Below are 15,620 nucleotides of genomic sequence, written 5' to 3'. Positions count from 1 at the left end.
CCTGGTATCCTGTGTCTTTCTCTCTACTGTAGCAAATAGTACTGAATTATACATTTTAATTTTCTTGTGAATACCTTCCTTTCTATATTGTATCTTCTTGAGGGCAAAAACTGTATCTTACTCATCTCTCAGTCCCCAGGACTGGCACAGAACGGGTACTAGTGAACTAAACTGACCCATATTCATAAATTCCTAGGAATGGAAAATTGAGCATCCACAGGAAGAAGGCAGCATGTGTGCTATGTGAGCAAGCAACACCATCCTGACACAAAGGAGAAATGGACAAGGGAACTGAGGGTTCAAAGCCAGGGGAACAGAAGACCAAGAGGGTACAACATGCAAAAGTTCAGAGTTGTTCCAAGTAAGGCCAAGTATTATATCACTACGCGCTCTTCAAATTGGAGGATGCAAAACAAGAGTACCCAATACATCTTTCTGAAGCAAGACATTTATTGAAAGGTTTGGAAAACCAAGTACTTTAAGAAGAACCATCCCTTCCCACAGAGCAGGAGAGGGAAGAAGGGCACCAGGAAAAAGTCCAGTCTCTGAAGTTGCACCCAGCTGGGAGCCAAAGAGCTGGATCTGCAACAAGGGTGGTCCCTCCTATTTCCCAGGGAGCTCCAGGCCGTCCTCCAAGGAGGTCCTTCTGAAGGCCCCGGCGATGCTGGATACCATGGCTGTGACTCCCAGGCAGATGGCATCATGGTACTGTTCACATCTCCATTGTCCGTTGGACCAAGTCCTCTCGCCACAGCTCCTGAGACACACCATGCGTATTTCTTGTACTGCTGGCCTCTGGCCGATCTCCCCCACCACGTGGTCGGGCTCCCTGAACCTCAGCTTCATCCAGTTCACCCTTTAAAATGCAGGGAGCACGGCTGGACCTCCCTGGAGTCTTGTTCTAGCTCTGCCTTTGCCGTCCAGATTCTAAAAGGGCTTTACCTGACTTGACTGCGTTTGCAGTACCCCTTCTTGGGCGAAGACAGAAGAGTTTTCTTAAAAAGTTCAAGCACCTCCTAGCCACCCGCCACGGGCCCCGCTTGATGTCATCAGGGTTTCCACTCTTGCTGGTGATGCTGTGGCTGGAGAGAGAGTCCCCAGGGTGATATTGGGAGGCTGGGCTAAGGATGGTGGTGCTGGAACCTGGACTGAGCTCTGGAGTAGCGGTCCTGGACCCTGCTCTGTGCTCAGGAGCGGTGTTCCTGGAGCCGGGTCTGTGTTCGGGAGCAGTGTTCCTGGAGCCGGGTCTGTGCTCAGGAATGGTGTTCCCAGAGCCCAGTCTGTGATCGGGAGCGGTGTTCCTGGGGTTGGATCTGTGCTCTGGAGTAGAGGGTTCAGCAGTGGTGGTCTGAGGCTCCAGCTGCGTTCAGGAGGTGAGGTCCTGAAGCCCCAGCTGTCCTCTGAAGTGATGGTCCTGGAGCTCCAGCTGTGCTTGGGAATGGAGGGCTCAGGAGTGGCGGTCCTGGAGACCCAGCTGGCCTCTAGTGCTTTCTCACTCCTGGTCATTTTCTCTCACCGACTCTCAATTTTGCCTACAATAGAAAGATTTTTCACATTCAAATGGTTTCCAGACACACTCTGCTTTGGATCAGAGATAAAGGCAGTGAGATAAACTAAATTCTGGCTTGGTTCCTTCTCTAACTTAACTTCTATCCTGTGCAAGGAAGCCGGTGAGTGTTGGGGAGAAAATGAGTAAATGACATTGGCTCCTCTCTTGCCACCCTCCACATTAGCTCAGATGCCCACAAGTCTTCCTGAAATAAATAAATTTGTAATATGTATATATTTGGTCTTTGTCCCTGGTTCCTGGCACAGAGCTCCTAAAACCCTTGGAACCTTGAGGGATAAAAATGTCTTTTGTATGCTGATGACATGACTGGTAGTTGGGGGTCCCTGGAGAGCTTCAGGATGGGGGTGTTCACCAAAGGCCAGGCATAATTAGGGGGTTGGAACTGCCAGCCCCAATACCTGACCTCTGAGAAGGGGAGAGGGCGGGAGATGCAGTTCAATCACCAGTAGCCAAAGATTTAACCGATTGTGCCTATGTAATGAAACCTCCATTAAAATCTCCCACATGACCGGGTTTGGAGAACTTCAGAGGTAGTGAACACATCGAAATGCTAGGAGGGTGTGACGTCCAGACAGGTCAAAGAAGCTCCACGTCGCTTTCTCCATACTTTGTCCTGTGTACCTCTTTCATCTGGCTGTTTCTGAGTTGTATCTTTTATAATAAATAGATACTAGCAAGTAGAGCGCTTCCCTGAGTTTCGTAAGTTGTTCTACTGAATTATGAAGTCTGAGAAGGGGGTTTGTAGGAACCTCTGAATTTATAGCCAGTTGATCAGAACTCTCAGTGACAACCTGGTGCTTTCCACTGGCATCTGAAGTTGAGGCAGGGCGGTGGGGACAGGAGCAGTCTTCTGGGACTGAGCCCTGACCTTGTGGGATCTGGGGCTAACTCTAGGCAGATAGTGTCAGAATTGAAACGAATTCTAGAACACACAGCTGATGTTTGAGAGTTCACTGCTGGTGTCAGAAAACACCACAGAATGACTTCTGCTGAGGCTGAAAAACGCTCTCCCTCTCTCAACCAGACAAAGCTGATGGTAGAGTGTTGGCAAAAAGGTATAAGTATCTATAGCCCATCTGAGGATATGACTCATTGCTTCTTACTCAATGGACAGAGAAAGATCTGGGCACCCAAGATGGAGAAGGAATGGAGTTAAGTGAGGAAAACTGATAATTTATCTTGCAATCCCCGCATCAGTTCAGGTAACTTAAACTCTTCTTGGGCAAGAACAAAACACAAATATACTCAAAAAAATCTGCTGGCAAGATTGAAGTCTACTGTATTTACTGCTCCTGAAGAACAATGAGTTTCTATTGGAGATTTCTGGACACTCAGCAGTCTTCTTCAAGCTGGGGTTGCCACTCACTACAAGGGTCATGGAATGAATTTGGTGTGTCACAGCCTAGCATTCTGTTAGTTTTTAGAAGAGTTTAATTTGGGATTTGCCCCCACATTCACCTCAAATATTACTAAAATAACCGACATTAACTTTTGTTGTCATAAATAATAAGGATATTTGTTGTCATAAATAATTTCACAATTTAATTTCACAATAATATTTGTTGTCATAAATAATTTTACAAAACTGTATATCATGGTGGAACAAAGATTGAAGAACAGTGCTCTGAATGGAATGTGAGGTAGTTTAAAGTCACCAGAAATGGATTAGGAGAACTCATTTGGACTTTGAGCTTCTAGAACGAGCAAATTATTGGAAGGCAATTATATGAAACTAATGGTAAAGAAAGACTAACTTTGGGCAAGTTTTTTTATGTAGATTCCCCTGGTGCTATCTCTGGTTGAAAAGATTTTAGAATTCTCTCCAGTGATCAACTTCTCTCCTTTCTGACAGAGAGGGTAGGGAATACACCTGTACAAATGTATATGCTGCTTTTAGACAAATGGGGGAGGGCAGAAAGCTTTTCCTGTATCTGATGCTTCTCAATTGCCCTCAGCTCAAAATAATTCTTATGCCAAAATGCTATCTTTTAATAGGGCATATTCTGCTACCCTTCAACTGGAATGTCTATGAGGAATGGCCTTGTGGAATATATTTTTAAATGTTTTTTTGGTCACATTATACTCATACTGAAAAGCTAGATACTAAAATTAATGGACTTGTTTATTGTCAGAAAGCTTCTAAAGCTCTCAGATAGTTTTAAGCACAGAACTGGGAGGTTAAAAACTTCTCCGGGGTCAAGGCTGAAGTGGTTTTCTTAATAGTATATCCTAGGCCCTCACCACTGGCTGGACTATATCACATTGGTAAAGGAACACAAGTGGTGGGACAGAATAGAAATTGGGGAACTTTCTGGAAAAAAATTATTAACACTTATTAAGCACTTATGTGCCAGCTACTGTTCATAGACTTTACATGTATTTTACGATCTAATCATTACAAGTCTAAGGAAATTATTCTTCTGCATTGACAGGTGAATGCCAATTTCCCATTCTAACCTCAATTTTTAGGACCTACCACAAGATAAAGCATTCTCACTCTTGTTAAAAGACAACTCTAGAGTTCACATAGGTGTAAACAAACTACAATACTAGAATTTGCTCTGTCAGTAAAATAAAATGTCACAGTTTATTTCCCCTATCTTTATCAGATAGACAATAGGCCTTAGGTATGAAAGGCAACAGACATCTTAGGGAAGGGCTGAAGTCAGGGATCCTTCTTGAAAGTGATTTATTATGTGACTTATGCAAAATATAGAAAATGTGTCCAACTGGATATATGCTGTAGAAAGGGTGCCCCCAAAAAAGTACACACATTATAAGAATGGAAAAAAACTGTATTAAAATAGTAATACATAGATTACGTCACAGAACTGGTGGCATGAGGTGAGCCTCTTAAAATCTCTCCTGGAATTTACAACAAATTGAACAACGATAATTCCATAAAAGACTTCCTGCACAGCAGACAGGCAAAACTAAGAGACACGCGACTGAAATCATCTAAAGATGGGCAAATTGGGAGAGCAGGTGAGGAAGGAAGGGGTAGTGTGGCGATATGGCCCATGCAGGCGCAGGACGCAGACCGAGCTCTGAGCTCCAAGCTCCCTGCATTCCGGAACTACCACAGCTGATGGAGAGGGAAGAACTCGGACTGTTAGTGCTCCACTTGTGGCCCACAGTCCCGCCTGAGGGGTCAGCATATAATACGGCTGAACCCAACGCTCACAGCAGAGACTTCAGAGCAAAGACTGAGGGAAAAAGAGTGAAAACAGAGGTTTAAGCCCTCACTGCCAAGCAGAGGTTGGAAGGCTTAGGCACGGAGCCTAGCTGACCCCTTCCTACCCTTCTAGATCTTGCCTAGCCCCCACCTTCCCAGTGCTAGAAGCAGAAAGGTAGCAGTGTCAGATAATAAAAAAAAAAAAAAAAAAGAATATTTATAGTTTTGAGAACTGTGGTCCACAGACATGGACTCACAGTCTAACTAGTTCCGGTGAAGGGCAGGGAGCCTTGGGTGCAGGATTAGCTGTGCTGGTGGTCGCCATCATTGTTCAGCGCCACCTCTCACAACCATCTGCCTCTGCACGCACCAATCTGGGTGGATCCCTGCAGGGGTAAACAGAGCTGCTGAAAGCCACTGAAACACACAGGTGCTGAATCTGGAGCAGAAAGAGCTTTGGAACTGCAGAAGCTCTCCACATCCCACCCCCGGAGTCGGTGCCCAGTGACCCAAGCTACTTGCTCACAGAGGAGAAACCCACCTTCCAGGGAACCACCCCTTTGTGTGAGAAGACAGAACAGTACAGAGAAAATATAACACTACAGCATGAGAATAAAAGACTGTGGCATGAGAGAAAATAAATGTTCCACCAACACATACTGGAAAGCAAACGAAAAACCTCTTCCTATCAACTTGTTGCAGAATCCACTCCTGTACATGCCTAGGATGAGAAATAATAAATCATTAATTGCCATGAATAACCAAGGTAACAAGGCAGCTCAGAAAGAAAATGAAAAGTCTCCAGAAAATTAATGTAAAGAAATGGAAATATGTGACCTAAATGACAGAGAATTCAAGATTGCAGTTCTGTAAAATCTCTGATGCAAGAAAAGATAGACAGGCAGCTTAATGAACTCACAAACACAAGCAAAGAACAAAATGAACATTTTACCAAGAGAATGAAATTTTAAAATAGAATTTTTAAATAGAATTTAAATAGAATTTCTGGAGATTAAGAACTCAATAAAAGAAATGAAGAATGAAACAGCCAGCTTAGGTAGTAGAGTTGACCAGATGGAAGAAAGAATCAGTGAAGACAGAGATCTGGAAATGACACAGATGGAAGAGGAGAAAGACTTGAGATTAAAAGAAAAGACAGAACTCTACAAGAACTTTCAAGAACTTTCTGACTCCATCAGAAAGAGCAATATAAGGATAATGGGTATACCAGAAAGGGAAGAAAGGGAAAAGGGAACAGAGAGTATATTCAAACAAATAGTCAACGAGAACTTCCCAAACTTGTGGAAAGAACTGAATCCTCGAATCCTAGAGGCAAATAGAACACACCTAATTACCTCAACCCCAACAGGCCTTCTCCAAGGCACATTGTATTGAAGCTGTCAAAAATTAATGAGAAAGCAAGAATCCTCAAGTCAGCCAGAGAAAAGAAGATTGTAACCTACAAAGGAAAGCCCATTAGATTATCATCAGATTTTTCAGCAGCAAGGAGTGAGAAATATTTGAAATCAAATATTGAAACTATTGAAAGAGAGAAATTATGAGCCAAGAATAATATATCCAGCAAAGATATCCTTTAGATATGAAGAAGGAATAAAGACCTTTCCAAACATACAGAAGCTGAGGGAAATTTACAACACACGACCTGCACTACAAGACATATTGAAGGAGGCTATTCAACCAGCATAAATAGGGATAACTTGTGACAACCAAACCATAAAAGGGGGAGAGTAAAGGCCTGAACCAGAATATGGGAATGGAGAAAGTAAGCGTGCTGAAGAAAAAGGAATACTCTAAATAAGAAACTTTCTTCCATATAAACTTAATGGTAACCACTCAAAAAAAAAAAAAAATCAAGAACTGAAATACGTAATGTAATAAAAGAAGAAACAGAGGGAAACATCATAGAATACCACCAAACAGAAATAATAGACAACAACAAAAAGACAAAGAAACAATGGAGACACAGTCTTACCTGAAAACCAAAAGTAGAATGACAGGAAATCCTCACATATCAATAATTACTCTAAATGTAAGTGGATTGAACTCACCAATAAAAAGGCACAGAGTAGCAGATTGGATCAAAAAAATGAAACCCAACCATATGCTGTCTCCAAGAGACACATCTCAGCTACAAGGACAAGCATAGACTCAAAGTGAAAGGGTGGAAATTGACACTCCAAGCAAATGGTACCCAGAGAAAATCAGGTGTAGCCATAATGATATCAGATGAAACAGAGTTCAGGGTGAAAAACATAACAAAAGACAAAGATGGACATTTCATAATGGTAAAGGGGACTATACAACAAGAATACATAACAGTCATTAATATTTATGCCCCCAATCAAGGAGTACCGAAATATACAAAGCAACTACTAACAGAACTAAAGGGAGAAATTGACCAAAACACAATTATACTAGGGGACCTAAATACATCATTGACAGCTATGGATAGATCATCAAAACAGAAAATACATAACGAAATAGCAGCCCTAAATGACACATTAGATGAAATGGACATAATTGACATTTACAGAGCACTTCATCCTAAAACATCACACTATGCATTTTTTTTTTTCTAGTGTACATGGAACATTCTCAAGGATAGACCATATATTGGACATAAAACTAACCTCAGCAAATTTAAGAAGATTGAAATCATACCAAGCATATTCTCTGATCACAAGGCTTGAAATTGGATATCAACTGCAAAAAGAAAGCAGGAAAAACCGCAAATACGTGGAGATTAAACAACATACTTTTAAAGAACGACTTGGTCAAAGAAGATATTAGAGGAGAGATCAAAAGATACTTACAAACAAATGAGAATGAAAATATATCCTACCAAAATTTTTGGGATGCAGCGAAAGCAGTTTTAAGACGGAAATTTATATTATTATAGGACTATCTCAAGAAACAAGAAAAATCCCAAATAAATAACCTCACGTTACACCTTAAAGAACTAGAAAAAGAAGAACAAATGAAACACCAGGTCACAGAAGAAGGAAATAACAAAAGTCAGAGCAGAACTAAATGAAATAGAGAACAAAAAGACAATATAAAAAATTAATGTGACAAAGAGCTGGTTCTTTGAAAAGATTAACAAAATTGACAAACCCTTGGTTAGACTCACTAAGATACAAAGAGAGAAGACACTGATTAACAAAATCAGAAATGAAAGAGGGGAAGTTATCACGGACACCACAGAAATACAAAGGATCATCCAAGAATACTATGAAGGACTATATGCCACCAAATTCAATACCCTAGAAGAAATGGACAAGATCTTAGAAACATATAGCCTTCCTAGGCTGAATCAAAAAGAACTGGAAAATCTAAACAGACCGATCACCAGTACGAAATTGAATCAGTCATCCAAAACCTTCCCAAAAGCAAATATCCGGGACCAGATGGCTTCACTAGTGAATTCTACTAAACCTTCAAAGAGGATCTAATACCAATCCTGCTCAAACTCTTCCAAAAACTTGAAGAAGAGACAATACTCCATAATTCATTTTAGGAGGCCAACATTACCCTGATACCAACACCTGGCAAGGACAGCACAAAAAAAGAAAACTACGGACCAATATCTCTGATGAATACAGATGCAAAAATCCTAACTAAAATTCTAGCAAATACAATGCAGCAATGCATTAAAAAGATTATTCATCAAGACCAAGTGGGGTTCATCCCAGGGGCACAAGGATGGTTCAATATACGCAAATCCATCAATGTGATACACCACAGAAACAAAATAAAGGACAGAAATCATATTATATCAATTGATGCAGAAAAAGCATTTGACAAGATACACATCCATTTATGATTAAAACACTTAATAAAACAGGTATAGAAAGAAAATACCTTAACATAATAAAGGCCATATTTGACAAACCCTCAGCTAATCTCATAATTAACAATGAAAAACTGAAGCCTTTTGCTCTACATTCAGGAACACGGCAGGGCTGTCCCCTATCACCTATGCTTTTCAACATAGTGTTAGAAGTCATTGCCAGAGCAATCTGGCAAGAGAAAAAATAAAAGGCATCCAAATTGGGAATGAAGAAGTTAAATTGTCACTCTTTGCGGATGACATGATGCTATATACAGAAAACCCTAAAGACTCCACGAAAAAGCTATTAGGAACAATCAACGAATACAGTAAAGTTGCTGGCTACAAAATCAACCTACAACAGTCCATTGGATTCCTATATAATAACAATGAAATCTCAGAAAAAGAAATTAAAAAAAAAATTCCTTTTGCAATTGCAGCAAAAAGAATAAAATACCTAGGAATAAACTGAACCAAGGATGTGAAATTACAATTACTGTCATTTTTTTTTTATACTGACAATGAAAATTACATACACTTTCTTTAGAAATGGTATTTTAATTAAGTGAAATAGGGTAGCAAGTAGTTCCAAATGGATTTCAAAAGGGTGTTGCCTTAACTTTCTAGATTTGTATGTCTTTATGAAAATTTTCTTGGGGCCTGGTTTAAATGCCCTAACTTTAGAGCTGAGCCAGCTCTAGACTGCCTGAAGAACCATCAAACACCCCTAATAATGAGGTCAATTTGACATGACAAACTGGTAGTAAAAAGCACTTTATACAACAGTAAAAAAACCTGTACTCCCAGTATTACAGTGAAGCCCACAGATGTCCGATGAGAGTGGGGAGGGGCACAGGAGATCCCTGCAAGGTGGATTCTTCCCGTTTGAACTGGACGTTGGTGTGAGCCAGTGTTTCTAAGCTGCGTTTGGCAGGATGCCTGCTTCACAGAATCCTGATAGGAAGGATGTTAAAAATAAATTAGAAGCGGACTATGGGAAGATGAATTTCAGATTCTCTGAGCTGAGCAAAGCCAAAGGGTTATCTTATTGTAGGAATTCTCAGTGATTTAAATTTGCTAAACTGATTTGTAAATATCTGAGGGAGGAGGGAGAACATGGCACAGAACACTTCCCAAACTTTTCGGGACTTGGAAAGTGTTTCTGAGAAACAGTCCAAGGCATTAGAGTTCTGGGTTCCCCTTAGGGAGCCTCCTGTCTTGGTCCTGGGGGCATCACTGGAGGGGACGTGTGGTGAGCAGGACAATGTGTGGCCCACAGTGTCATAGAGCCTGTTGAAGCCTCAGTGGTCTAGGGCCCTCTGGCCACCTGGGCTGGCACCTGACGACACCATTACTTTCCCCTTTGCCCATGGTGCTCCTTCATGACGTTCAGACAACAGTCCATGGTGATTACACAGGAGGACGCACAGGCTCCAGCTCCAAAATATCTGGTTCATTTGCTTACATTCTTTGAAGTTCTGTTTTCCCATGAAAATCAGAAAACCAATGCCAAGTGTCTATTTACACTGTGAAAAGAAAGTAGTTAAGACCCATGCATTTGTCCCCAAGTAACTCTGAATCTGCTGGGGTTTGAAAGGGATAGTCCCCTGGGATCCAGGATGCTGGAGACCTGTCTTGCCAATCACCTTCTCACTGCCCTCCCTCAGAGGTTCTGGAGACTGTTATGTACCCAAGGAACACGAACATGCTTGATGCTATCGCTGTGTTTACAGCTATTTGACCCTTGAGCTCCGGTGAAGACTTGAGGTCTAAGTGGAACTTCTAGTTCCCTTTCCTTTCACAGACCTAAGTCCCAGGATCTAGCACTGTCCAGCCACCAGAAGAAGTGGGGTGAGGGGTGGGCAGTAGGATGGCTGGAAACTAAGGTGGCTCAGTGCACTCACCAGCTGCCAGCCTGGAGAAGCTGGAAAAGTAAGAAAGAAGGCTGACAGGTCAGCATCAAGCCTATAAGTTTGATTGACCCCAGTACATGGGTCAGAGAAGATTAGCGGGAGCATGTCCCTCACTCTTCTTTCTCTGGGTAACATGAGCCCCACCTGAAAGAGCTGGTTTTCCATTTCTGAGCCTGTGGATTCTGATCCTGGCCCTGGGATCCCAGACTCTACTGAATAGCATCTAACTCGTCAGCCGGCACACTTATGCACCTCAGGTACATTGAGATGCCCCAGAGATACAGAGTTCTTCTATTTTTTGTTGTAATTCTTCTCCTATTAAGAAATATTTCCTTATATATAACCTCGTGCTTTTGTACTGTTCTTTGTGGAGACAAAAAACAGCTGTTTTCTGTGGATGAGTCTAACAGGGTTATGTGTGGATGAGTCTTCTGTACACTTAAAGATTCTTGATCTTACTTTATCTAGGCTGAAAAGTCCAGTCTTAATCTCTTTTCGTAAGTCTTGCGCTCCTTTTTTTGTTCACCATATTGTGAGTGTCCCTCAAAAAAGGTTCTTTAAATTTGTTAATCATTAGAATCATCTGGAGACCTTTCTAAACATATTAAAGCACATACCTCTCTCTAGAACTTCTGCATAAGAATTATAGGGGCAGGGGTGGTTTATAGGTTGGGCAGCAATTACCATTCTTAAACAGCACAAATAAATTATTGGGATCTTGATGAAGTGTGTACCCAGCGTACAGTCTCCCTTTCTCAGGGATTGGCACCCAATCTTCAGAGGAGGGTCTGGCATCTACGTTAGCATTAGCCTCATGGATGGACAGACTTCTGGTCCAAACAAGACCAGAGTACTTTTCCCACAGTTTGGAGATGAAACTTAGAGATAAGAGGTTGCTCTCTGAATGTGAACAAAAATATGACCCGGACAAAAGGGTGACACCAAATTATGACATGAAGATAAAGAGTAGATAAAGATGGCCTTCAGAGAAGAAGTAGAATGAAGCAGATGCTGTCTGAGAGATTCAGGAGGTAAAAAGCAAGCATTGCGATGACTCTCTAGGCAGTGGGTGAGTCCCTGCATTCCTGCCCTGGAGTTTCATGAAACAGTCTATGTCCTATGTGGTAGAAGTTCTCTTTTTGCCTAACCTGGCTAAAGTAGATTTTCATTAGTAACCACGATAGGGACCTACCAAATACAGAACTAACAGCTGTACCGGAATACTTGATAAGCTCACAGCTTATGTGTTCTGTCCCTCTTGACTCGCTATGGAACTCTCTATTTTGCTTTCTTGAGAGGACACATGCTTTCTTGACTTCTAAATGGTATTTCATTAACAACAACTGACTACACAATTTTAATACAGACCAAACTCTGAATGAGTACTGAATGGTCTTCCATGGAAAAATCTTTCCAATTCTTTCAATAGGGAAAAACAAAATAAACAAAAACACCTCACTAATATATACTAACTAATGCATTCACTGAACATCCTGTTAAATCAATACTATTATTGGCCCATTTTACATGTGAGGAAACTGTGGCAAAGGGAAAGGAAATCACTTTCCTTAGGTCACAGAGTTTGTCAAGGTGAAGCTAAGATTTAGACCCAGATGTGACTATGCAGTCCAAGATTTCAACCATTTTGCTATATTTGGGTTGAAACCAAAGCTCATTGGTTGAAAGCAAATGTCTGAATGCCACTTGAGAAGTAATGTGCGAACATTGTTTCTTAACCATGAGAGCAGTCGTTAGGAATCTACAGGAAGAAGCAACTAAGGAAGGTGAGAGGGCTCTGGCAGTTTTCATAGATGAGTCAGGGTGAATTACAGGGATGGAGTTGCCATCTTACCATTTATTCCCTCCTTTAAACAGACTCCTGATTTTATTCCTATATGCATCCCTTCCCCAAGTGGTCCATGTTCTAGGGCAGGCTGGCCTCCATAAAAGGACCTTATGTGTCCAATGCTAAAGGGGCTTTACCTGACTTTGTCTGCAGTACCCCTTTGGCGGAAGACAGACCGGTTTTCTAATAAAGTTCAAGCACCTCCTAGCCACCCGCCATGGGCCCCGCTTGATGTCATCAGGGTTTCCACTCTTGCTGGTGATGCTGTGGCTGGAGAGAGAGTCCCCAGGGTGACATCGGAGGCTGGGCTAAGGATGGTGGTGCTGGAACCTGGACTGAGCTCCAGAGTAGCAGTCCTGGACCATGGTCTGTGCTCGGGAGCGGTGTTCCTGGAGCCGGGTCTGTGCTCGGGAGCGGTGTTCCTGGAGCTGGGTCTCTGCTTGGGAGTGGTGTTCCTGGAGCCTGGTCTGTGCTCAGGAGCGGTGTTCCTGGAGCCTGGTCTGTGCACGGGAGTGGAGGGTTCAGCAGTGATGGTCCTGGAACCCCAGCTGTTCTTCAGAGTGGAAGTCCTGGAGCCCCAGCAGTGCTTGGGAATGGTAGTCCTGGAGCCTCGGCTGGCCTCTGAAGTGGCGGTCTTCGATCCCGTGCTGGATGAGGTGGTGGTGGTCCTGGACTTAGAAACGGTGGTGCTGTACTCCAGGATGGCTCTAAGACCGGCACACTCTTGGGCCTTCTCCCCTGGCTCATGGTCCATAGGCTGCTGCTCAGCCTGCTGGAAAGCAGACCACTCTGATTGAACCGTCTGGGCTGGGGAGGGACTGTGGCTCTGGAACTGAGGAGGATGGAAGGGCTTTACATTGATGGTTTGATACTTGTGTTTTGGTTTGTGGATGTGTAACATGCGGTATGTGGCCATGATGTTGTTGTTATAAGTTTTGTGTGATAATGTGTCCTGGATATCTTCCCTGTGAATGCCCAGATTCACCATCTTTTTTATTATCCAAGCGTCTATGGTATCACTGGGTGGCTGGATGTAAGGTTTCAGTTCTTGTTGGCCCATGTTTAGTCACGGATCTGGCATGATGGTCTTCAGATTTTCTCTCTGCTCAGGGATGATGGTTGGCAGTTTTTTGATTAAACTTTACACCTCAGTGGATAAGATGGTATGACATACCGCCCTCTGACTATCTTCTTCTCCATCCTTCCCCAGTTCTTTGCCTTGAAAGGCAGGGTGTTCGTGAGCATCTCAAACAGCATCACGCCCAGACTCCAGATGTCCACGGCACAACCGTCATATGTTTCACACAGGAACACTTCCGGGGCTATGTAAGGCAGAGTGCCACAAAAACATGCTGAGTTGATGGACGTTGGAGGATGTGCCAACGCCAAAGTCTGTAAGTTTAGAATTCATGTGAGCGTCTAACAGCACGTTTTCTGGCGTCAGGTCCCTGTGAGCAACGCCCTTCTCGTGGCAGTAGTGCACTGCTGACACCAGCTGCCGGAAGATGCCGCGGGCCTTGTTCTCCGACCTGCAGCCGTGGTCATAAAGGTAGTCTAGCATGTTCCCTCCGGTCACCAGCTCCATGACTAGGAAGAGGTATCCCGGCGAGGTGATCACATGGAATAGCTGGACGATGTTAGGATGGTGCAAGTCTGCCATGCAGCAGACTTCGTGCAGGAGAGACAGGTGCGTTCTGTCGGAGGCCCATTGGTCCATGACTTTCACAGCCACCATCGTCTTCGTGAGAATGTGCTTGCCCAACACGACCTTGCCATAGGAGCCCTCTCCGATGATTCCCTGGAGCTCGTAATGGGCACTGACGGGCTCCTGGTCAACACGGATGTCTGTAAAGTCACATGACATGGTGACTGGGCAACTACGCTCACTGATGATATTAACTATGCTCTCCAACTGTGCTAATACGCAATAATAAGTATACTGACTATGCTGACTAAATCTAGTAACTGTATCGACAATATTACTGTGCTAATAAACAATACCACACTAAAAGGTCCAAGTCCAACAGGTCACCACAAATCAGCTTCCTGGGCTATAACAGCCAGGGCCTGATATAGCAGCTTTGGGCAATTCCCTCACACTAGTGCTTTATGAGGTCAGAGCCAAAAACTGACCATATGTGGCTAAGGATAAACTACAGTGGTTTTCTCAGTTTGGGCTTTCAAGACCCCTTTACTCTGAAAAAAAGGGGGGTCCCAAAGAAATATTTGTTTATGTGGCATATTAAAGACTGATATTTACTTTATTAGAATTTAAAGTCTGTAGGATGCTTAAAAAAAAAAAAATACGAGTATTAGAATGTTTTTCCAGGGGTGGATAGTGCTGCATTTTGAAAGCCCCTAAGATGATTTGTTTCCACTCCCTCCACCAAGAAATGGTGCTGCCCCTTGAGAAGCATTACTTGGATGTATAATAAAGTAACTTATTATGTAAAATGCTCATTGAAAAGGTATCTACAAGCAATTGTTCTGTATAACCACCTGTGCTTATTAATACCTAGCTTAGCTGAGTAGTTCCCTGAGAAAATACTTTCATGTGTGTATTCAGTTTCCATACCTTCAGTTTTTTTGTTTGTTGGTCGGTTTTGTTTTTAAATAAATGGAACCTTGTTAAAAGTGAAAAGTAAATATTTAAATAAATAAATTTCTAGGATGTGGATACTGCTTTTTCGTTGTCCTTTGGCCACTCTCCAGTAAGGCTGAGCTTTCTGTTTAATGATGCCTCTTCCACTAGCCATCCTGCTCATGGGATAACCAGCAGAACAACAAGTCGGGTGGGAGGTTAATAAGAGGGACAGGAAACAAGTGTCCATATCCAAATAAGTTTAGGGAATTCTTAATAGAGTAATAGGTATTGCAGGACTTTCCAGATCTTTCATATGGTAATATGAATTATGACTCTAAAAGAAGGGAGGTATAATGACAACTCAGTGTCCTTACTATTGTGGGGGGTCTTGTTTCCATGTTATATTATTTTAGCAACATTGAAGAGACCAACATGGCCATGGCCCACCAGTGAAATAACTCAGACCTACTGGGTTATCAAAGGTCTCTGTCTGACCTTTAAAATCATATGGCTGTAATTTGCATGTTCCTCTGAACTAGAGTTGTGATGTATGTAAATGTCATGGTTCACATATATATTCTACTTCTTGTTTGTTTCCTACAGAGTTCTTACTGCTCCTTCCTTCCTTCCTTCCTTCCTTCCTTTTTTCCTCCTCTTCCTCCCTCCTTCCGTCCTTTCTTTT

General features: G+C 42.5%; 1 protein-coding gene and 1 pseudogene across 2 annotated transcripts in view; one reads left to right on the top strand and one right to left on the bottom strand.

The window, feature by feature from the left end:
- Nucleotides 1-430: 430 nt before the first annotated feature.
- Nucleotides 431-15,620, bottom strand: part of LOC109443577 (uncharacterized) — a 318,204-nt gene continuing 303,014 nt past the window's right edge. The window contains exon 6 of one of the 2 annotated variants that reach the window (XR_012489505.2): nucleotides 431-1,532. Coding sequence is in view for 1 of the 2 variants with exons in the window: in XM_088798895.1 (XP_088655021.1) it covers nucleotides 12,548-13,414 (867 nt within the window). In the remaining variant the exon portion in view is untranslated. Of the gene's footprint in view, nucleotides 1,533-12,497; nucleotides 14,200-15,620 lie in introns of those variants that run through there. The other variant, XM_088798895.1, reaches the window with a different exon arrangement.
- LOC109443573 (heat shock protein HSP 90-alpha pseudogene) overlaps nucleotides 13,997-15,620 on the top strand; it is a 275,719-nt pseudogene continuing 274,095 nt past the window's right edge.

The sequence above is a fragment of the Rhinolophus sinicus genome, chromosome 5, assembly GCF_057876585.1.
Source record: "Rhinolophus sinicus isolate RSI-liver-muscle chromosome 5, RSI-T2T, whole genome shotgun sequence".
Lineage (NCBI taxonomy): Eukaryota > Metazoa > Chordata > Mammalia > Chiroptera > Rhinolophidae > Rhinolophus > Rhinolophus sinicus.
Note: the sequence above shows the minus strand (reverse complement) of the source record. Positions and strands in the feature narration are given on the sequence as shown.